Genomic DNA, 24,048 nt, shown 5'->3' with positions numbered 1-24,048 from the left:
AAAAATTTCAAATAATTCATTAAACTTTAATTTATCTCAATAATATTATTGAACTTCAATTTAATTTCAAATTTCACGACTTTATCTCTTCCGGTCACCTATAGGCCCCTATAATGATGGAAATTATTTAGTTAACAGTCGTACTTGATCTTCTACGTAAGCAATGCATGACACCATATAAATGAAAATTATAAAATACGCGTTAATAATGTCTTTATATTAATGTAAAAGCATATCTATATTTTTTATTTTAATACTTTTATGGCATGGTATAGTTAATTTAACATGACACATAACGACTGCTTGGAAAATTTGACAATTAAAGCAAATTTTAACAATTTGATAAACATACAGGAGTGACGAAATTTGAAATTAGAATGAAAACTCACTACAAATTGAAATTAAACCATCCAATTGAAATATCTCTAAGAATCTGGTTACTGTCGTTGGAATTTAGAGGAAGTTTGGTGTGGATTAAAATTAGATTTTAAGTAAATTTTGATAAAAATTTTTGAAATATGTGGTTAAAGAGTTGTAGAACTCATTAAATATATGATTAATAATTAATAATGATTGTCGGACTTTATTTTAGATTAAAATTAGATTAAAATTAGATTTTAATCTGACCAAACTGTGGCTAATCCTAGAATATGGTTTCCTTCTTTGGATAATTGCTGTCTAGGGCACATCTCCAAGTGGCAAAAGGGAGGGTGGAGAAATCCAGCTTTGTTTGAGGCTGCTGCGTCAAGGATTCGAATCTGAAATATGAATTTGACTCTTGGATAAGTGCAAGTGTACAAGCAACCTTTCACTATGTACTCTTGGAGTCATAACCTGCGATTTACCTCCCACACGATGCTATAGGATTGGGGCACTGGCGGACCCTTAAAGGTTCGGGTTCAACTTTTTTTTTTTTTTTTTTTTTTTTTTTTTAAGACTCGAGGGACTGCTGTCCTCTGCACTTTGTATGGTTCGCTTACGTGAATTCAATGATCACTAAATTTCTGTAAAATACTGGAATGATATTTCCTTAGTTTTTGTTTCTAATTCAATTCTCCAGATTTTACTCTTCGACAAGTACGCTTTACTTGTAAGTGCAATCGCAGCATCTGATTCTTAAGGGTCTCCATCATGGCTCAGAACCCAGGCAAGAAAATTTTTTGAAATCCCAATTTAAGCATCCGTATTATGTGAAGTGTAGAAAATAATCATATTAAGGTAGAATAATGAAGATAGTGAATGTTATTTACATACTGGCAGATGTTGAATTTTAGCGTCCCATTTTTTGTAATATTTGGGGTTGTAATTGAATAATTGATATTGATACATGATAATCAATTTGTCAACATTACGTTTACATTCTGAAAATTGAATTTTAGAATCTGAATTCATGAAAGTCCGTTCAAATTGGAACAGGATCATTTCTTGAATGATTGGGCCTCAATTCCTCATTATCATACTATTCTTGGAAGTGTAATGTGAACTCATGATACAAATTATTTGATTTTCTTGGTTGGTGCTATGTTAACAGTAAATTTATTGTGGTAGTCACCAGGAAAGAAATGGCTTTGAGAAGATGGGTTCTCTCTGTCTCTAAATGGTGTCATTTCTTGTGTAACATCGATGTGGTGTGTTCTGGATGTGTAATCCAGTGCATTCTTGTCAAAACACCATTCATATATGCTCCAGTGGCCGAGACTCCCTTTTTATGAGCATCTCGTTCTATTGAATAGTACTATACATGATATACAATGTGTGAATGAAGCTTGACTTGCCAGTTGTTTCTAAGCCATTAGTACTTTTTTTGCTTCACATTATCTTTCTTTGTTTGTACCACAGATATGACTCGTGCAAATTTCTGCATATTTCATTATTCGATTTGAAAGAGTTAATTTAGGATAAAAAATACACACAAACAGGAGATTTTTCTCATATATCATAAACTAAGAATAATTAAACAATCTGTTAGAAACACTCACAAGCTGTACTAAAATAGAATTTTATGATTGTCATGTTTCAAGTCTCCTACACCTTTACTCAATCCCATACTTCTCTTTCTTTTTTTTCTTTTTTTTCCCCCTTCTTCGATTACTTGATTTGTTATAATAAGCATAATTGTTGTTTTATTTTGTCAAGAAACTAAAATTTGTTTGAATCTATGCCACTTTGGGTCTTCAATAAATAGAAGTGTTTACTTGAAATTTGATACCTTCACCATTTGTATTATGTAGAAGAGTTCATCTTGTTTATAAGGTCTCACCTTTTATGTAGAAAGTAATTGTTGGAACTTACTAAATTTTTAGATTTTTGTGGTTACCAAACTAGGTAATAACTACATTTTTTCTGCAGCTAAGCAGCGGAAAATGGCGATACTGAATAAGCATAATGAAAGACTTGTGGGCGTGTTGCATGAGACTGAATCTACAGAAATTGTAGTTTTGTGCCATGGTTTTCAATCTTCGAAGGTTTGTGTGTTTTTTTGGTTTGGTTATTTTTTCTCAGTAGTCAAATTCACAACTTTCATTGACATATGTCTTTTTATTGTATTATGAAGTGCCAATAAATTTGTGTTTCCACTGAGAATTGAGTAAGCAAGATTACCCACGGATATTTCTGTATATAATTGTATTTATGTTGTAATTACACTTACCATAATTAGATTGTACTTATTCCTATGTAATGTAAGGAATCTCTATGGGAAAATCATTCAACCAAAACTTTGACATGAATATTAGTTTATTTAAGTGCTTAGAAGGAAAGTCTAGCTTTACTAATGACTAGATAACCTGTAGTCAGTTACCACAGAGAAATTCTAGCCATGGATTTTTGTCTATTACTTTAATTTCTAAAGCCATATTTAGATTTGAAAATCTAAATTTATATCAGAAACCTAGACAATTGGAGTCAGAGAAAAACTCGTTTGAATTGTCCAGCTCATCTAACCATCCTGAATTAATGCTAAAATGGGTTTTAAGTTCTAAAAAGAAAAATTTCCAGTAAAATTTAAGATCTGCAGTTGCAGTGTGAACAAAATAACCCTAAATTTATGTTGCATACAAATTTGATGATCAAAACAAGGGCAACCACAATTGTACATAATCTGGAAAATTTTGAATATAGGTGAAAGGTTGCTGGAAATATAAATCTACTTCAATCTCCTGTGATAGAGATGAAGTCATTGAAGTCTCATGCAATCGTACTTTAGTTATTCGTTGAAATATGTATAAATCTTGGAGAGTTTGTATTTATTATTAAAAAGAAATTCTACAAAAAGCTTAGATAGAATGGCAGTCAGTTATAATGACAGTGCCTAGTGGTGGGATTCATCTCTCATATTTAATATGCAGGAGTTCAACATCATGATCAACATTGCCAGTGCTCTAGAATACCAAGGAATCAGTGCATTTCGCTTTGATTTTGCTGGAAATGGGTAAACTCTAGAGGCTATTGATTTATTTTTCTGTCAACATATTATTACAACACGAATAGTAATACTAATATTGGAGACATACGTACATGCTACTTATTGTTGTTCTTTACATTTTAGGATACAGTTTATGATTTTATTGACACATTGAGCCTGCCTTCACTTGTTATTATTATTTTTATCTTCATGCAATGCATTGCTAGAGTCTAATAACATTGTTATTTCAGGAAAATAGTTAGAAAAGGGAAATGAAAATATTTGTATGCTGAGTTACTAAACTGAAACATGCTCTCTGTTTGTTTCAAAATGAAAAATATTGGAGAAGACATAATTTTATGAATTATAAATTGTTTTGATTATATTTCAAGGAAAAGAAATTTTTTTCTTCAGCACCCTAATTCCATACCCAGGATTTTTTTCCGAAACAAAAGATGAGAATGTTGGTTAATGGGCAGATATGAGATAGAATAACATTGCTTTGGATAGTATTTCCTAGAAAAGGAAAACTTTATTTTCGTACATAAAATGACTTATCGATTTAATATTTTTTTGTACTCCAGAATTTCTAGAACAAGTAGTGAGAATATGTTACATGGATCAAATATCTTGTTCTTTCGAAGCAAGTGTAGCTTTACTGGGTAGACCTAGTTATTAGAGGCTTAATTTGTCGCACATGTATCTTAAGCAATTTAATTTTTGAGTTTCCTTGTATAGTATAGTTACACAGCATAGAATCTGGGATTAATTACTTTACATGTATGGTACTTTATAAATGTAAGGTAATACATAACAAAGATTCATTCCGCAAATTGGCATGGTATCAAAGCCTAAAATTATTTACACCTGCGTGTGAAATATGATTTTGGCTCTCTGTTCATAGTATTTCGTGGTTGGCTTCTTGGGCAGTTATCCTGCAGGCTGCAATCATCCTCTATTCATAGTAATCTCCGATCGGAACTTGCGTCTTAGGCATCATTGGCGTTTGGTTGTTTGTTCTCTTCGATGTTTTCTACGTGTGTATTTGGAGATAGGATTTTTTGGGTTACCGTCGCACCTGTGTGGTCTTCAATTTCTAAGGAAATAATCGTTCAATTCTTGGTCGAGTGTCTCGGGTTTCTCGTTGCTTGTCGTCGTAGTCTCTCTTTCACCTCTTGTCGTCACTGTCTCTAGTTGATCGAGTCTCTACGTGGATTGGGCTTTCTCTTGCCTCTCACCATCGTCAACTCCAGTTACATGAGCCTTGTATAGATTGGATTGTGGTTTTATATGGGCTGTTACTTTATTTGGCTGTTTATTGTTGGGCTGGAATTGTTAGACATTTGGGCTTGTTTTTTATTTAATTTAATTTTTGGGTTGATATTTGTTAGATTTTGGGATATTGTGATTAATGAATTCTTGACGGGGTTGTATAAGATTTCATCATGTCAATTGAGAAATCAATTCAATTTGCATTTATTTTACTTGTAAGAACTACTCTTCATGGATATTTTACTTTCACTTATTGGTTGAAAGAAAAAGGTGATTTGTGGGGACATATTAATGGCAGTCTTCCACCTCTTGATCAAGAGGCTAGATAAGGAGAAGAATATTGCATGGAAGACCAAAGATTCTCGAATCATGGCCTGGACCATCGGATCGGTTGCTGCACAGATTGTTCATAATCTCAGGCCTTACAAGTCAGCTTAGAGATGTGGGAGTTCTTGAAGAAGGTCTATTCTCAAAGTAACAATACTCAACGACTTTGCTTGAAATTTGAATTGGCGAACTTTTCTCAAGACTTACGGTCTATTGAAGAATATTGTTCGAGTTTTTCTAATCTTTGGGCTGAGAACACAAATTATCTATGCCTCGGTTTCACTTGACAATTTGAGGTTGTACATGACGTCATCAAAAGGGATCAATTTCTCATGAAATTACGAACTGAATTTGAATTCAGCAGGTCCAGTCTTATGAATCGCGAGTCTATACCATCTCTGGATGGTTGTTTGGTGAATTATTGGAGAAGGAGCAATGTCACAACAGCAAAATAGCTCAAGGGAAATTCAAGCATCGTGATATGTCTAGTGTGCAGTGCTATAGCTGTAAGGGGTTTTGCTACATGGCTCTTTAGTATCCGAGAAAAGTTTGCAATTATTGCAAGAAGTCTGGACATGTTATTGATGAGTGTCCCACTCATCCTCCACGCAAGGTTGGAACAAATTATGTTGCTGCTGCCACTTTGGCCTCTAGATATGCTCCACCACCCGAACCTGGCCTCTCCCAGTCCCTCTCAAACTACTATCACTCTTGAGATGATTCAACAAATGATTGTCTCTGCTTTATCTGTCTTTAGTGTCTCAAGTAAGCCATTAGCTGCTCGTTCTTCTTGGTTATTAAACTCCGAAGTTTCTAATCATATGACTCATGATCCTCTACTACTTAGTAACTTAAGACTATATATTGGACCTCTTAATATACACGTTGCCGATGGTAACACTCTTCCTATCTCCGCCATTGGCAATATATCACCAAATTTGCCTTATGTTTTAGTTTTCCCTGATTTATCAACTAATCTTATATCTGTTGGTTAACTTGTTGATAAAAATTGTGCTGTATCTTTTTCTTCTTCTGTTTTCATCTGCACAATCAGGTGTCTGGACAATCATGAAGGGGTTTAAGGAGGGACATCTCTTTCTTATTTCACCGATACCTTTTTTTTGTTTTCCAATTTTTTGTAATTCTGTCACTTTAGAGATCATTGATTGGCTCAAGAAATTGGGACATCCCAATCATAATGTGTTACAACACTTATTAAATTTTGGTTTATTTGGTAATAAGTGCATTGCTTCAGTTTCGTCTATATCTCTTGATTGCGCTTCATGGAAGCTCGCTAAAAGTAAAATTTTACCGTTCCCGTCTTATAGTTCTCGTGCTTTGCATATTTTCGATATGGTTCATAGCGATGTATGGGGTCTTGCACCTTTGATATCTTATGTTCATTATAAATATTTTGTTACTTTTATTGATAATTATAGTCACTTCACATGAGTTTATTTTCTTTGTGCAAAAAGTGAGGTATTCTCTGCATTTCAGGCTTTCCTTGTTCTCATTGAAAATCAAATTTTCCTCCTCAATCAAAATCTCAAGATCTGATTTTGGAGGTGAATATATGTTTTGTGTTTTTCAATCTTTCTTACAAATTAAGGGTATTATCTCTCAACGATCTTATCCTTCTACCCTCAACAAAACGATGTGGTAGAACATAAAAATCGTCATCTTCTTGATATTATTCAAATTCTTTTGATTGAGTCTTCCATTCCTTCTCGTTTTTGGTGTGAAGTTTCGTCTACCGCTGTACATCTCATAAATCGACTACCTTTTTCCACTCTTCATAACGCTTCTCCATTTTATAATCTCTTTGATCATCATTCCACGTATTCTCATCTCTTTTCCTTTTGATGTGTGAGTTTTGTTCATTTATAGTCACATGAAAGGGGCCAAACTCACCCTTGAATCGGTCCAGTGTGTCTTTTTAGGATATGGTGGGACTCAAAAGGGTATATATGTTATAATCCTAAAACAATTCATATTCGGATTTCTTGTAATGTTGTTTTCTTTGAAAAACAAGCATACTTCACTTCAAAGAGTGTGGTTTCCCCTCCTATGTTCTTTTCCTTGCCTGATTTTCCTATAAAATCCTCGGTACAAGCCGAGTCTTGTTTACACTTGCAGGCATGCTACACTTGTCACTAGTCCAGAGCTTCCTTCTCATGTGATTGTCCCCCAACCTCTTTGATCCTCCACCTACGACATCAAATCTTGCACTAGATGATCAGCCACCTCCAGTCCCCCTTCGTCACACCTCGTGTTTCTTGAACACCAGGTATGTATGGTTTCTTCTCCTATAGCTCTATGTCTACTACTCTTAATTCAATTTTCATTCCATCCTCGTATAAATAGGCTATGGAGCAAGAGTGTTGGCAACCGGCAATGAATGTAGAACTTGAGGCTCTTGAGGCTAACCAAATCTGGGATGCTATACCATGTACATAGAATATGAAACCCATTGGTAGTAAATGGGTATGTTTGGCTAAACTTTGTTCCGATGGTTCTCTTGAGCGCTATAAAGCTTGGTTAGTTGTTTTGGGTAATCGTGAAGAAAATGGAATCGACTATGATGAGACATTTGCTCCCGTGGCAAAAATGACTACGTTCTCCTCTTGTTATCACTTGTTGCTTCATAGTCCTAGTCTTTACATCAAATGGATGTGAAGAACGCGTTCTTGCATGGAGATCTTAAGAAAGACATTTATATGAAACTTCGGTCTGATATGCCTTTTCCCTCAGCTACCTCTGTTTGTTTGTTCAAAACCTCTTCGTATGATCTTAAGCAAGCCCCTCGAGTATGGTTTAACAAGTTCCATCGCACTCTTTTAGATTTTTCCTTTACTCAGAGTCTATGACGCATCCCTATTTCTTCACAAGAATTCTGCTGGTGTCGTTTGTTTGTTGGTATATGTAGATGATATTATTATATCTTGATCTAATCACATTCTTATTAAAAAGTTTCAGGAGCATCTTCACTCGATTTTCCATATGAAAGATCTTGGTCATCCTACTTATATCCTTGGTTTAAAGGTTCATGCAACTCCGCATGGTATTTTCTTATAGCAACATAAATATACTCAAGACTTAATTAAGTTGGGAAATTTGTCTAAAACATCTTCAGTTGATACTCCGTTGGAGCTGAATGTTAAGTATAGAAAAGATAAAGGTGATATTCTTCGAGACCCTACTCTGTATCGAAAGTTGGTAGGGAGCTTCATTTATCTCACAATCACATGTCCGAATATCATACTGTCAGCAAATTTATGGGTGCACCTTTTTTCATCTTCGTTTGGCAGTTGTACACTACATTATTTGATAGCTTATAGGAACTCATCGTGGTGTTTTATTCTCTAAGGGTACATGTCTTAAGGTCACTACTTACAGTGATGCTAACTGGGTTGGTTGCCCAGATTCTCATCGTTCTACTACTGGATGGTATATTTTTCTAAGAGATACTCTTATTTCTTGGAAGTGTAAGAAACAAGATTGTGTTTCTAGGTCTTCCAATGAGGCTGAATAGTGTGCTATGTCGGTTGCCTATTCTAAGATTGTGTAGTTGTAAGGACGTCTAGCAGTACTTGGTATTCCCCAATCACAACCTATACCACACCATGGTTACAACACTAGTGCTATTCAGATTACGGCTAATCTTTTGTATCATGAATGCACCAAACATATCGAAGTGGACTGTCATTACATACGGGATGCCTATAATTCCAAGATCATCACTCTTCCTCATGTTTCCACCATTCACCAACTCGCAAATATCTTCACCAAATCTCTGACTTGCCTTTGTCATAATTTTCTCGTTAGTAAATTGATGCTTGTGGACTCACCGCCATCAATTTTTTTTGGGGCATAATTTGCAGCACACGTATCTTCAGCAATTTAATTATTTGAGTTTCCTCGTATAACATAATTAAATAGCATAGAATCTGGGATTAATTACTTTCCATGTATAGTTGGTAATACCTAAATGTAAGGCAATACATAACAAAGACTCATTCCGCAAAATTTGGCACTAATGACTATTCCAGTGAGTTGAGTTCAATAATCGAAGTGCAGCTAATTAAATTTGTGAAAGTTGCAAATTTTGGGCCAAATTTGTGATCTCTACGGTGCTGTTGTTTATTCTAATGAGAATCACATTTGACCAAGATGATCTAGTTTCTTGAATCCTTTGCATTAAATGTTCATCAAACCCAATTTTTTCAAGATACCTCTTTCATATATAATTGCAAATTTCTTTTTGAGGGAAAATTGAAATGCTAAATAGTAGCTTCTTGGGGCTATCAATGCGAGGAAGCTAAGCAACAATTTATGGAGGCTGATAAAATTCTACTAATGAATTCTGTCACTAATTTTTCTGAATCAGTGACATTGTTTGAAACTTCTGCTGGAAATTTGTTGGATGACAAATAATTGCTATAAAATAAAAACCTAGATTAGTGCTAAAACTTTTTGGATTGGTTTAAGCAAAATGTAGCCTTTTACATTCCATAGCCTATTATTCTTATGGTAAAGTGAATCCATATGACAGTTAGGATAAGAAATTTGAGAATCAACAAGTTATTTATTTGTCGTTGCAGTTCCAGCTGAATTTGACCATTTTTTGTTCTTTTTTACCCTTATCTTATTATAATTTTTTCCTCTTCCTCTTGAATTTGTCAAATTTGCAGTCTGTCGACATACTTAGGTAATTTTCTTCTACAAGTTTTGGTTTCATGTTGATAGTTGATATCCAGGGAAAGTGAAGGTTCGTAAATGTAGCCTTTTACATTCCATAGCCTATTATTCTTATGGTAAAGTGAATCCATATGACAGTTAGGATAAGAAATTTGAGAATGAACAAGTTATTTATTTGTCGTTGCAGTTCCAGCTGAATTTGACCATTTTTTGTTCTTTTTTACCCTTATCTTATTATAATTTTTTCCTCTTCCTCTTGAATTTGTCAAATTTGCAGTCTGTCGACATACTTGGGTAATTTTCTTCTACAAGTTTTGGTTTCATGTTGATAGTTGATATCCAGGGAAAGTGAAGGTTCGCTTCAGTTTGGTAACGAATTTAGAGAAGCAGAAGATTTACGAGCTGTGATAGAATATTTTACTGGAGCAAACCGTACAGTAGCTGCAATTCTTGGGCACAGTAAAGGTTCACCAACTTGTACTCATAACTAAATATTTTATTGTGTTTCATTATCCATCAAAATAACTAATGAGAGTTCCTTACACATTTAGGACATCGAGAATTGCCAAAATAAGCCTACACATCCCGTCCCCAGTTTCTAGTCCCCTTACGTAACTTTCGTTATTGGGTTAGCCATACACTTCACATGTTTCTAGCGATTCACATGGCATCATCATTGCAATGATCTGTAACCTAGATTACCAATTTCAGCTAATTGTTGACCTTTTTGATATCAGTGTAACTTATGTTTCCTTCTAACTTATTTTTAACTTTTCCACAACTTTCCAACTTCTATATGTATGCATTTTCTATATAAGAAAGATGTCTTAATTATGTGTACTGAAGAAATGCATAGCTAGTAATGACAAGCAACTTAACATGGGAACATGCATCTGGCCCAAATAGTTAGCTTAGAAACGTGTTCATATTGAGGTTGGTGATTTGTTTTCTTTTTCTGTGATAGAGTTTTAATTTATCTTTCTTAAAATTTGTGCTGCCATATCAGAACATGATGTGATATCTGGAAATTTACATGCTAGACCTGAATTGTTAATTCTGCTTGGGTGCATTGTGTTGACCAGTTGATTCTCTGCCTATTACTGGGAGAAATGCAGGTGGCAATGTTGTACTCTTATATGCATCAAAATATCATGATATACCTAGTGTGGTCAATGTTTCTGGCCGCTATGATCTCAAGAGAGGCATTGAACAGCGCTTGGGTAAAGAGGTCTTAGAAAGAATAGAGAGGGATGGATACGTCAATATCAAAAATAAAAAAGGTGATCATGGGTTATATGTTATGTAGCATCTCCTGTTGAAATTTCTTGAGTTTCTAATTTCAAATTAAAGATAGTGACTTTAAACTAAAGAATTATCATGTTGCTTGCAATCTTGAATTCACCTTCTCTCTTATTCTGCTTAACCTTCTCTCTTTTTCTGAAGCAATACGTGAATGTGCTGTTTACAATTGTAACTTTGAAATATCTACCATTTAAGGAAAAATAGGGCTCTGGAAATGTTTATTGTCTGTCATAAATGACAAAAAGCTCTTACCTGCAAAGTAATTAGTTACACAAAATTAATAGTCTTTTACATCCTCTCTTTGAAGTTATTTTCATTAACAGATGAACTGGGACCAAGTTGACATTTTCAAGAGTAAAAAGTATCAGTAAGTCTTCCCATATCCCATATCCTAAACATCTGATCCAAGTCAAACCAAACTATTCAATTTGAGAGGGGGTATAATCTTTCAAGAACGGTCGTCAATTAGGGATAGGATCCCAAGAATTATTATTTTTTATATACTTTTTTCCTTTTTTCTCTGTTGTTTGGACATCCCTTCTTGTATGGAACTATGATTAATGAATCATGAGTTGGTCATTTAGGAGGACCACGTTGAAGTATCTAGGTCCATACAAGGTTTTGACCAAGGGTTCCCTACTAGTAGTTAACTCGAATAGATAGAGATGTAGATATCTTCTAATTCTTTTTATGTTATAAATTATTATTAACGAAATGGAGAATAGACACATCAATTTATGGATGATGAAGCGCCATCATATATTCCTTCCGTATTATTAGGAGCTACTTTAGCTCTGTTGGAAAAGACGTTAAAAAGGTTTAGCCTATTCAACAATGTCTCAATTGGGATACTTTGCAATTAGTTTGTTATTGTTGTATATAGTTTATGAAAGTTTAAATAAGAATGGCACCAAGTGTTAAATGCAAAACATGTTTTATGGTTTGCTCAAGTGCAACCTTTATATTAGTTTTTAACTTATTCATGGGATCCTCTCTAGAGCAAGTTGAATGAATTCCTCATTACTTTTTGTTGCACAACATGGATCATGGTTTGTCTGTTTTCTATTTTTTATATAATATATGAGCGGTAACTGCTCCTTGCGGGCAAGTTTTGACCGAATCTTGTTTTCTATAGGAGAATTCGATTTCAAAGTCACCAAGGAGAGTTTGATGGAGCGGCTTAATACAAACATGCATGAAGCATGTCTTTCAATTGACAAGAGATGCAGGTTACCTTGAATTTAGTTTTTCATCAATCAAAAGATACGTTTTTGGTCATGCTTTACAGTGACGATATTGATTTTTGTGATAAATGTTTTTGTTATATCTGACGCGTGAATACAGCTAAACAGAATTATAAAAACTCATTTCATGCTAATTTCATTTTATAATAAACTTTTATGATTTTTGTTATATCAATGTGTGAATACAGTGACACAAATTTATGAAGCTCGTTATTTCTGTGTTAAGAGTCTAATTCCTAGTTGAGCTGGATCTCTATATAATGGGATATTCTCTATTCGTTAAAGGTCTGGGTATTATAGTTTTCCCAGAGCAGTGAAGCTGCTTCTGATTGAATGGGTCCTAAGTCTAAGTCACCTGCAAAATTAAACTGCGAATCCTTTTCGTTTGCCTCGTTCTTGTGATTTAGTCAGTCTCTCTCTCGATTTACCAATAATACAATTGGTGTATCTAGTGCCAGAAAGAAAAGTGAAGGGAAATTGCTTTCTGTTAGCCTTGTTATGAAGCAAGGTCGCTAATAAGCATGTCATTTCCTATGAACAATTGAGTCAACTGTACAAAAATATAGCTTCCTATCTGCTGTTGGCATTGCCATGAACCCTTAAAATGATCTAGAGGGTAAAAACTGAGATGTGAAACTACTATAAGGCACAAATTATATCTTGGTCATAATGGAGATTCAATTTAGCAGCTGCTAATAATATTCTTCACATAAGTGAGATATTGTTCTAGACTTGTTTCAAAGTTAACTTGAAGTTCAGAAAGTTCAGCTTCACTGACTGGTAATATTGATGTTGAGTTGTTGAATTTTAAATATTTTTGTTTCTAGTCTTCACTATCAAGCTCTGAATATTTGAGAACAGTCATGCTATAGATTTTGTGCTTCATACTTGTTCAAATGGGAGTTAGTATTTTCCCTGATTATTTTTCATCGGTTCTTCATCTGAACTGGCTATGTTCTCCTCTTTCACTTTGAACAATATGATCTCATACTGCTATCTTTTTCCACCTTGTTTCGAGAGCTTATGACTTCCTTTGAACTCATTAAACTCGGTGCATTTAGAAACCGAAGTAGACAGTAGTGGGCGCACGTCTGGCCCAGTATGATGCCTCGTGCATTATATCTGCATTTCCATCCTCATGAGATTTGAAGTAATCCTATATAAATATGGAAAGTTGAGTTGTTGGAACTTACATGCAGGGTGTTGATAGTTCATGGATCAGTTGATGAAGTCATTCCAGTCGAAGATGCGTCGGAGTTTGCCAAGATCATACCGAACAATCGATTGCAAATCATAGAAGGAGCTGATCATGTATACACGTCCCATCAAGAGGAACTAGTTTCAGTCGTTTTGCCTTTCATAAAGGAACAGTGTCTGCAGCAGGGAAAAAATGCCTCTGAATAGTTTAGTGGTCTCTAAACTATGCATTTGAATTTTATTTTTATGTGTTGTGTGTTGTGAAAATTAATGATTTATTTTCTTTGGATCATCTTCCCTTAGACAAAGCAATAAATTGAATGAAGTGGCAGAAAATAGGACTTTGTTGTTACTTGATTTATTGTGTGATCTGCACATTTATGTTTTTTTCAACTGCGGTTTGTCTTTTTTTGTCTTTCTATTTTTTTGTTTTTCTGTTTTTTTTTTTGGTTTAATTCGTTAAATTCCTTTCTTCTTTAAGTGAAGCGTGTGTTAATCAATTGTTGAACATGATTAATTAAATCTCCCTACAGGGAAATCAAATGACACCCTGAAACTACAGAAGCTAAATGATGGACAGATACGTTTCACAAAAGGGATTACATTATAGTGATACAGAAGCCCGTACTTCATGTTACCTCTTCCACATCTTCATCATTCTCATCAGATGCATTATTTATCCCCAAGTACAAGGTTTCTATTAGGTTTTGACACTCAATAAATCATAAGTGATGATGTTAAAATGGGTTGGATTCATTATATCAATACCACAATGCGTTGGCTCGACCTGTAAACAACTTGGATCATTTTAAGCAACTTAACTGATGAGGGTTGCTCATGGCCTGTTTCACTTAATGGATGGCCCATTCTCCTATTTGTGGTCCAACTTTATACTTATGCCTAATCTATATTTGCTGGAAGCGTGTGCGCAATTGAATTTTGAGAAAAGAGGGAAGCCGTTCTTGGTGAGCGTTGAGCCATTGCTTTCCTTCTCTCTTCCCTTGTGGTTAATTACAGCCACCATAACCGTGTCCTTTGTGGGTACAAAAGATGGCAGCCAAAATGATATAAATAGTTGTGGGTTTGAGTCGTTTAATTGCATGGCCTTTGATTCGGTTTATTGTGAAACTGAGCCTGGATCGGCGGGATCGCACGATTTGAAGTTCTTGGTATATAATTTTGGCGACAGTCTCTGATGAAAATATTGTTCAAAAATCAATATTAAACGAGTGTGGAATAGAAAAGGAAAAAAAGTAGAATACAAGTGAAAACCGGATGCTAAAACTTGAACCACTTGTGGTCACATGGTGGTATACAGGGCCTAAAGGCCCTACTTTGAAAGAACCTATGCGGTCGCATAGGTTTACTCTATGTGACCGCATAGAGGGAAAATTAGTCATTACACAGTTTTCCAATTTTGGTATTTGGCGGCTTTTCATTATTTTTTGAGACCACTTCATGAAGCTACAATCCATGCCCATATATATGTGATAGATGGACATTGTAAAATAGTGAAAAAAATCATTACAAATATATGAGAAACATTATTTTCATTCCACAAAAATGATGACACATCCTTTCTTCCATATTCAATTCTTCCCTCGTGTTCTTCAAGTTCGGGTAGAAAATCATTTGTGCTTTTGTGATTTTCTACAACAAGGTTTGATCAATCCTTCGAACCGTTTGCCGCGAGACCCTTCAAGCACCAAAATTGTTTCCGATAGGGAGCAAATATCGTTTGAAGACAGCGATATAATGTCGTGCTTGAGCCTTCATTTTCATCATAATTTTTTATTTATATTTAGCCTCTTGATATTATCTATATCTTGGTTCTTTGGTCTCCATATTTACCTGTATATTACATCACCAGTATTAAGATTAATCATTAGATGTTTGGGACTAAGATTGAGATTACTGGCTCATGCTTCAGCTTCTCCATTTTCGCCAGCTGGTCTGATATATAGTGCTTTAGTTCCTGAAAATGTTCAAAAAGAACAATGAGCCCGGTTCAGTAACCCCAATAATATATTACGTTTTTATCTATCACAACTTACTAGGGCTAGCTTCTGCTCAAGAAACTTGACTAAAGAAGCATGTCTAGCTATAGTCGAGTCTCTCATCATTTTCTCTATTTCTGCACTGCTTGGTTTGTTTCCCAAGCATGAGATAGCGGCATTTGTCTCAACAAGTCCCTGTAACTAGTGTTCTAAAAAGTACGCCTAGACGAAAAGCCACACCTTGGCAGTAAGCACAAAATTAGCAATCAACTGCCAAGTCATATAAAACACTAATCCTATTTAAATTTTTTTATTTTTTATTTTTATTTTTATTTTTGTTTTCATTTTTTTCCCCTTTCCTTTATGGACCAATCTAAAAAGGATTTCAATTTTGGCCATTTGCAACTTATCAGATCACCAAAGAACTCAAAAAAATTCCATGGCATCAGTGATTTCAACTGTAATATTTCTTCTTTAAAACCTTCACTAAATTGAATGAAGTGGCAGAAAATAGGACTTTGTTTTTATTTGATTTACTATGTGATCTGCAGACTGCAAATTTATGTTTTTCAACCACGGTTTGTAATATTTTTTTTTAATTGATTTGTTAAATTCCTTTCTTCTTTAAGTGAAGCGTGTGTTAATCAATTCATGAACACGATTAATTAAGATTCCCTGCAGGGAAATCAAATGACACCCTGAAATTGCAAAAGCTAAAAGATGATCAGACATGTTTCACAAAAAGGATTGCATTAAAGTGATACAATAGCCCGAACTTCATCTCACCTCGTCCATATCTTCATCATCATTGTCATCAGATGCATTATTTATCCTCACGTACAAGATTTCTTTTAGGTTTTGACATTCAGTAAATCTTGAGTGATAATATTATAATGGATTGGATTAATTATATCAAGTGGAAATTACACAATCTAATACGGCAATGCGTTGGCTCAACCCGAAAACAATTTGGATCATTGTAGGCAACTTAATTAATGAAGGTTGCTCATGGCCCGTTTCACTTAATAATGGATGGTCCATATATTTCTTGGCCCATTTACCTATTTGTGGTCGAACTTTATACTCCCTAATCGATATTTGTTGGAAAACATGTTGTGAGAAAAGAGGGAAGCCGTTCTTGGTAAGTGTTGAGCCTTTGCTTTCCTTCTCTCTTCCTTTGTGGTTAATTACAGTCACTATAACCGTGTCCTTCATCATTACAAAAGAGGGCAGCCAAAGTGATATAAATAGTTGTGGGTTTGAACGGTTCGATTGCATGGTGTTTGATTCGGTTTATTGTGAAACTGAGCTCAGATTGCACGATTCAAAATTCTTGGTATATAATTTCGGCGACAGTCTCTGTCAATTTCACTTTGGTATCCATATTTTCCTGTATATTATATCACCAGTAATGAAAACTAATCATTAGATGTTTGGGACTAAGATTGAGCTTGCTGGCTCATGCTTCAGCTTCTCCATTTTTTCCAGCTAGTCTGATATATAGTGCTTTGGTTCCTGAAAATGTTCAAAAAGAACAACGAGCCCCATTCTGTAACCCAATAATATATTACGTGATTAAATCGTTACCTAGAAGCAAATAAGGTTTTATGCTCAGACGAATCTTACGGAACAAAAACCTCTCCTCATCACTTATGGTTTCGTAGTTCAACAGGTTCAGATATCCCTGTAGTTTCAGTAAAGCCTTCTCAGCCATTCTGATCTTCCCTCTTGCTTGCGGGCACAATACAGTAGATAGTGGAAACTTTTAAGTTCTAAATCAGTTAATTAAAACAAACGCTTATGTATCACAACTTACTAGGGCTAGATTCCGATCAAGAAACTTGACTGAAGAAGCATGTCTAGCTATTGCTGAATCTCTCATCATTTTCTCTATTTCCGCACTGCTTGGTTTGTTTCCCAAGCACGAGTTAGTGGCATCTGTCTCAGAGTCCCTGTAACTAGTGTTCTAAAAAGTGCGCCTAAGCATGAGCGAAAAGCCACACTTTGGCAGTAAGCACAAAATTAAGCGATCAATTGCCAAGTCATATAAAACACTAATCCTATTTCTTTTTTCTTTTTTCTTTTTTCCCCCCCCCTCCTTTATAGACCAATCAAAAAAGGATTTCAGATCTGGCCATTTGCAACTTATCAGAACACCAAAGAACTCAAAAAAATCCCTGGCATAAGCGATTTCAACTGTAATCTTTCTTTTTTAAAACCTTCTCTAAATTTGAACCTGGCAACAAAGATTTTATTCGATCCATTCTTCAAGTTCGAAAGAGATAATGAAAATACACCTGTGTTAATCGAAATGTGATGGATTAATGAGAGGCCAATGTCTAAATTGAACCTGTACTTCAAATTGAACTAAAGTATCTAGATTTAGTGGTTAAGGAGTCGGAGTTTGTGAAGTTACTTCATTCTATTCTAAACTTTTGTGTTTGGATAGAACTAGAAACTATTAACTAATCAAATCCAAACGAAGTTGAGATGTATTGTGCTCAAAATGTATGTCAGTCAGCCATATAAAGAGATTATGAGAATTGATTTTTTGACCGTTAGAATGAAAAGTAGGTCCTACATGTGAGTGAAGAAATAAAAATGACGGTTGAAATAGTAAAATAACAGTCAAAAAATTGATTTTTTGGGATGAAAATTTGCTACCAATCGAGGGCTAAGTTATGACTCTTACGAGTAGCACCACTTAAATCTCAACCCATCTTTGATTCTCAATGCATATAATGGAGACCATAGTGCCAAAATAGTTAACCAACCATTATTGAATCATTCCCTTCACATTGACGCTTGAACATAGCTCGCAACAATTCACAAGTGACATTTCGCTTACACGTTATTTCTTTCTAAAAGTTACACGTATCGCTATACATGTTCTCATGGGACGTGTAAAGTGGCGATTCTTTTTTTCCCCCCACTAAATATGTTCAATGATGTAGATGGAGATGAAGCCGTCAGGATCAAAACCTCGGATCATCTCAACATACATGCAGGTGCACAGTGGCAGGGAATCTCTTCTCCTTATTCTTTTGCTGTTATTGGAAATATTCTCCATCTAATTGAGGGGAAGGAAAATCATGGCATTGCCGTAGACATCTTGACATTAAGAGCTTTCCGTCACAAGACTGGATACCATTGAAAAGCAGATGGAATTCCATATTCAGGTGGACAGGTTCCCGGTTATATGTAAAGCAGTCTGTACTCAACTATTCTCTAAACCACTAAGCTGGGTTATTAATTATCATTGAAGATAGCGAATTTTACGATGTGATTGGTGGGATCCATAGTGTTCGTTCTTTGGAACACTTGAATTCATTGCATTCTGAAGTTCTATTTGCACCCAAAAAAAGAAAAAAGAAAAAGGAAAAAAGCATAATATGCACTGGGAATTGTTAATTATTTGTGAGCTGCCTCACATGATTCTTGGCTTTGTGGGCCTCTGTTATTGGGCCAAATGCTCCACCGGGTTGCTGTGGTTATTTCAAGTTTAATAAAATCGTGTTTTGATAAAAAAAAGCCTCTTCAAGAATTAATTTTAGCCGTACACGTGGCTAAATCTCCGCCCTCTGATTGTTGGATGGATACGGATACTTACACTGGGTCTTGGCCTTTTTCATTTGCTATTCTAGAGAATTCTTTTGAGCAGTCTCTTCGTCTTACTCTCTGTCATTCTCTCTGTCCTTTGTTTTCTGAGTGAAAATTAGGGTTTGGCTATGTTAGATGAAATCGATCTTTGTGATTGATAATATTCTGTTCTTTATGTAGAGAAATGGTTGTTTTGTGCAATCTGTGAGAGTGATAGCAGTGTTATGTTGTTGTGTCAAGAGACAATATAAACTCGAAGAAATTTCCAATTTCTTCGTACATTTGTACGCTGTTGTTGTTCGTTATTAGAGGATCTAGAGCTTAATCTCGTGAGAGATGCTCAACGGGTGATTAGGTTACAAAATCGAACATCTGGGCCCTTTTAAAAGGGCAAAACATATCTTGTGTTAATTTTCTTTGATTTCTGCAGTTCTTTTAATGTTTTTCTAAATATTGATCCCGATGTTTTAAGTTTTAAAACATAATAGGAATTATAGTAATGATCGACTAACGATGTACTGGAAATACTTGCCAGCATTAACATTGAAGTGAAAAACTACTATAATAAACACATGGTGAGTCACAAAAGATAGTTTTCCTATTAAAACTTTAACAGAATTATCAAAGTTATAATCGTGTGTCCAACTTAAAGTAGAATGCCAAATGCAGTTAGGCGTTTGGCAATTTCATAAATTTGCATCCTAAACTTCGTCTATTTTCTTCGACAATTACAAATTTTCCAAACTCAAATCTAAAGTATAACCTGTTGAATGAGAAATGATCCCGCAACTAATAGTAATTTCTAGAAGAATATATTAGGCACCATTTTTCCGATATATGTTTAGCTCGACATCATTACAGAGTAGCGGATGGGTGTCAATCATTGATTAACACTGACGATAGCGATATCCTTCTTCCCACCTCGACTTATTTTGACAGACACTGAAAGGACAATACTAGTTGCTCTTGCATTAGATATGGTTGGACTTGTTGGAAATTATATTAAGTTTTAAATTTTGATATTATTATATTTTAATTTTCAGTTTTGGTTTAATTAAATCTTAATTTATAATATAACATACAATTAAATATTTGAATAGAGGTTATGAATTGATTAATTTTCATTAGTGTGAGGGTTTAAATTGTACACTATAAAAAGGGAGGACACAACATGACAGTCACAATCTTGAGATACAACTAGAAAACACAACTTGAGATTATTGAATCCAAAAATATTCTCTACAATTTTATAATATACTATTTTGGCAAATCGATGAAAGACTTATTTAATTATCTCTCTATGGTTGTGCCCATAGAAGGAAAGTCACATGGGTTTTTATTTTGGAGTCGTGTAGTGCCGAAAGAACCTGGACGAAGGGGAGGCGACAAGATTTTAGGACAGCGTCCTCGACGTCACTCCCAAAGCTTGCCATTTCTAACTCTCCTCTTATGTTTGTATTCTTATTGAATTATAATACTTATATGTTTATGTTTAAAATATTTGAGTTATATAATATTTTATCTACACACAAATCACCAATTTTCCCAACAATCTAAAGTCATGTTGTGTGATTTGTATGTGTGATGATATTGCTTAGTATACTGGCAAATTTAGATATATAGCATGGATTGGAGTGGTTTACCTTCAAAATTTGATGGTAGAGATGCAAAAGGTTTTGTCATCAAATGAGTACTTGAGGTAAATCGACTAACAGGAAAACACTATGAAAAGAAGTATTGAAAAATACTTGTAGTTACCACTATAATTTAATCATTGAATTTGTAGTACTACTGATTAGAAGACTTTTCCTTTAGAGTAGCGTTCCATTCGATATTTCAAGTCAAACCAGTGTATACCATCTACCTGGATATAAGTAATAGTTACAAGAATTATGCTATATTCAGCAGTAAGGGTGGACTCCTTTCCTCTAGAACATGCAATTAGCTATTTTCAGTTAATGGAAACACAATCTTTTCATATGTCTAGTTTTGGATTGTCTGAATATGCATCATACTAAGCATCCTTAATAAAAAGGTTTTCTTTGATGTTGGTTAGTATTAAAATTTTTGGCTACAACATGCAAGACCATTATGTAAATTTAGCAAGCCTTTACTACAAAAACTCTTTACTTTCTCTAATAATTTACTGACCATTTTGCTCGAGCATGCGTACACTTCAATCAGATCCAATATGAGGTTTGGCCCTAATCTTCACAAATATCTTATCTTGCACTAAGGAGTCTGATTTCTAAATAATCTTCAAGAATCGAATTAATTTACCATGTTTTGATGCTAAATTAATTTTTGTGCATTCTATGAAAAATCTAATTTTAGATAATGTTGGAAAATAAATAATTTAAGTTTTCAAATTCCAAATTAATACCTTTCAACTTGTTTCTATTTGAATTTCAATTTAATACAAAATTAAATTAATAATATTACAGTGTAACATTATTTTAAATGATTTAGGGGTTATATTTATCCCTATATAAGGAGTGATAATACAACATGATAAACATAACCTGAGATATAACTAAGTAAATATACTTAGAATGTTGTGTGAACGAACTTGTTCAATGAAAGGTGGAAAAATATTACTCGGTAGAAAAATTATTATTTATGATTTTCATGGGAAGTAATTGAATTTATTTTAAATTAATAGTTAAAATATTTAACCTTTCAATAATGTTTTAATAAATATTTTAATAGAGGTTTAAATGCAAGATTAATCAACATAAGTGCATTTTTAGCCCATGTAAATTCTACAAGTAATTGTAACATTATTGTTATTCTATTTTATATGTAACTCATATATATATTGGTATGATTATAAATCATTGTACTAGAAAGAAATGGGTAAAGTGTGGAATATATATATGCTATACCATTATGATGCTAATTTCTATTTATTTGATGACCAATAAAGGAAAATATATTTTCCAAGCTGGGATGCTCGAAGTTGAAGGTAAAATTATGTGACTTCATGTAGTCATTAATATTTGTGCATATACATGAGTTTTGCAACGATTAGGTAAATAATGATAGCTATGAGAAGTTTTATATTTTGAATATCATATAAATATTGTAACTTACTCTTAAATGAGTGTGGTTATAAAATTGTATACACTATGATCTTTATTTTGATAGGATTCACATATAATTACCATCATATTGTTAATTTCATTGTGAAAAAAAGGGAGTAAATAAAAATTTAAAAGCTCGATTATTTAGAGAATATGTTGGCTTACATTACTCTATTTTTTGGTGAATGATTATATAATTATCTAAGGAAGTTACATGTCTTGATAGATTGCAGAATATTAAATAAAAGAAAATTGCATTTTAAAATTTTAAATCCATTGAGATAATTTTCAAAGGCTGTGTGATCTTAAATAGCATGATACTTTTATCAAACGTGAATATCAAGAAGTTTAGTTTCACTCAAATCTCTTTGAGAGTCTTCTCACTTATAGGGTAAAACATGACAAATAAGAAGGGCGAAAACTTAGTAGTCCCTATTTCTTTACACCTTCCTCACGACCAATTTCACCACCATACATATTTAAGAATTTAATTGTCTAAGGTTATAAATGATATCTTGATCCTTAATTTGTGATTTAGTTTAACAAGGTGATTATTCTTTAGTGTCATGACTAATATTTTGCAAATGTATTTAAAGAAGAATTTGTTAATATATTGGATGGTAGAATTCACGAAATTTGTCTTATTCTAATTATATATGCGATATTGACATTTTGGAAAAATTCTTAGATAACTTTACAGATGTGCAGAAGTGCAAAAATGCAGGAGGAGAATAACATTTGCGAATTGATGATATCAAATTATTGTCCAAGAGGGACATGAAATAAATTTAGTCCATAATGGACATAATAAATCATTGAGGGGAATGGACTTAAGCCCATAAGGGAGTTACCTTCGAGAGTAACTCAAACTTTGTGATTGGAGATCCTATGAAGAAGGCTCAAGTGGTAGAAACAACCCGTACTGCATGACTCGAAGTAGCACTATATTATTTGTGCTCATCCCTATGGTGATGTGATAATAATAATGTGATGTTAGGAACGATTTAACTCTGAATGAATACCAAAGCGAGAATTCTCGCAAGGTGTGGGTCACACATACCCTTGGAGGACTCACCTGTGTAAAAGTTGTCATGAGACCGTGGCTATGGAATTTGGTTATTCCCTAGAGACTCTTACTAGAATCAAGATTAGAGTGCATGACCATTAACAGCGCTACCCGCTATGAACTAGAGCCTAAATTGATACTGTGTGTGGAACAATTGAAGTTTCGCCAAAGGAACCTAATTTAAGGCTTAGTCCATTATGACTCCTTCAAATGAAAATTGTTATCACTAAGTAAGGTTCAAGTCCAAAAGACACCTACACCTACAACACAATATAACGTTGCCACTATTTAATAGGTTTCTTTATTTTGAAAGATTAAAACTTGTGGAGGATTATTGGAAATTACGTTAAGTTTTAACTTTCAAAATTATTATATTTTAATTTTCAGTTTTGGTTTAATTAAAATCTTAATTTATAACATAACATACAATTAAATATTTGAATGGAGGTTATGAATTGATTAATTTTCATTAGTGTGGGGGTTTAAATTGTACACTATAAAAAGGGAGGACACAACAAGAAAAACACTATCTTGAGATACAACTAAAAAACACAACTTAAGATGATTGAATCCAAAAATATTCTCTACAATTTTATAATATACTATTTTGGCAAATCGACGAATGGCTTGTTCAATTATCTCCCTATGGTCATGCCTATAGAAGGAGAGCCACATGGGTTTTATCTTCTACTCGTGTAGCGTCGAAAGAACATGTACGAAGGGGAGGCGACATGACTTTAGAACATCGTCTTTAACGTGACCCCCAAGACTTGCCATTTCTAACTCTCCTCTTATATTTGTATTCTTTTAGAATTATATTACTTATATGTTATGCTTAAAATAGTTGTGTTAAATAATA

At 34.0% G+C, this 24,048-nt stretch overlaps 1 protein-coding gene across 3 annotated transcripts; it reads left to right on the top strand.

The window, feature by feature from the left end:
- Positions 1–923: 923 nt before the first annotated feature.
- LOC111377856 lies at positions 924–13,836 on the top strand. Of its 3 annotated transcripts, none has more exons than XM_023000990.1 (8): positions 924–965; positions 1,061–1,147; positions 2,350–2,465; positions 3,348–3,430; positions 10,044–10,165; positions 10,816–10,980; positions 12,138–12,231; positions 13,446–13,836. In XM_023000990.1, the coding sequence occupies exons 2-8, from the start codon at positions 1,132–1,134 to the stop codon at positions 13,648–13,650; spliced, it is 801 nt and encodes a 266-aa protein (XP_022856758.1). In that variant the 5' UTR covers positions 924–965; positions 1,061–1,131; the 3' UTR covers positions 13,651–13,836. The 3 variants fall into 3 exon arrangements, with proteins under 3 accessions (XP_022856758.1, XP_022856756.1, XP_022856757.1); XM_023000988.1 differs by having other exon boundaries at positions 10,783–10,980; XM_023000989.1 differs by lacking the exon at positions 924–965 and having other exon boundaries at positions 977–1,218; positions 10,783–10,980.
- The last annotated feature ends 10,212 nt before the right edge of the window (positions 13,837–24,048 follow it).

The sequence above is a fragment of the Olea europaea genome, unplaced genomic scaffold, assembly GCF_002742605.1.
Source record: "Olea europaea var. sylvestris unplaced genomic scaffold, O_europaea_v1 scaffold1735, whole genome shotgun sequence".
In the NCBI taxonomy this organism is placed as follows: domain Eukaryota; kingdom Viridiplantae; phylum Streptophyta; class Magnoliopsida; order Lamiales; family Oleaceae; genus Olea; species Olea europaea.
The sequence above is the reverse complement of the archived record's forward strand: the minus strand, read 5'-3'. Positions and strand labels throughout refer to the sequence as shown.

Coding starts and splice junctions, on each gene's coding strand:
- LOC111377856 (XM_023000988.1), top strand. Junction 2,466..3,347: donor ATGGTTTTCAATCTTCGAAG/GTTTGTGTGTTT, acceptor TTTAATATGCAG/GAGTTCAACATCATGATCAA. Junction 12,232..13,445: donor TCAATTGACAAGAGATGCAG/GTTACCTTGAAT, acceptor ACTTACATGCAG/GGTGTTGATAGTTCATGGAT.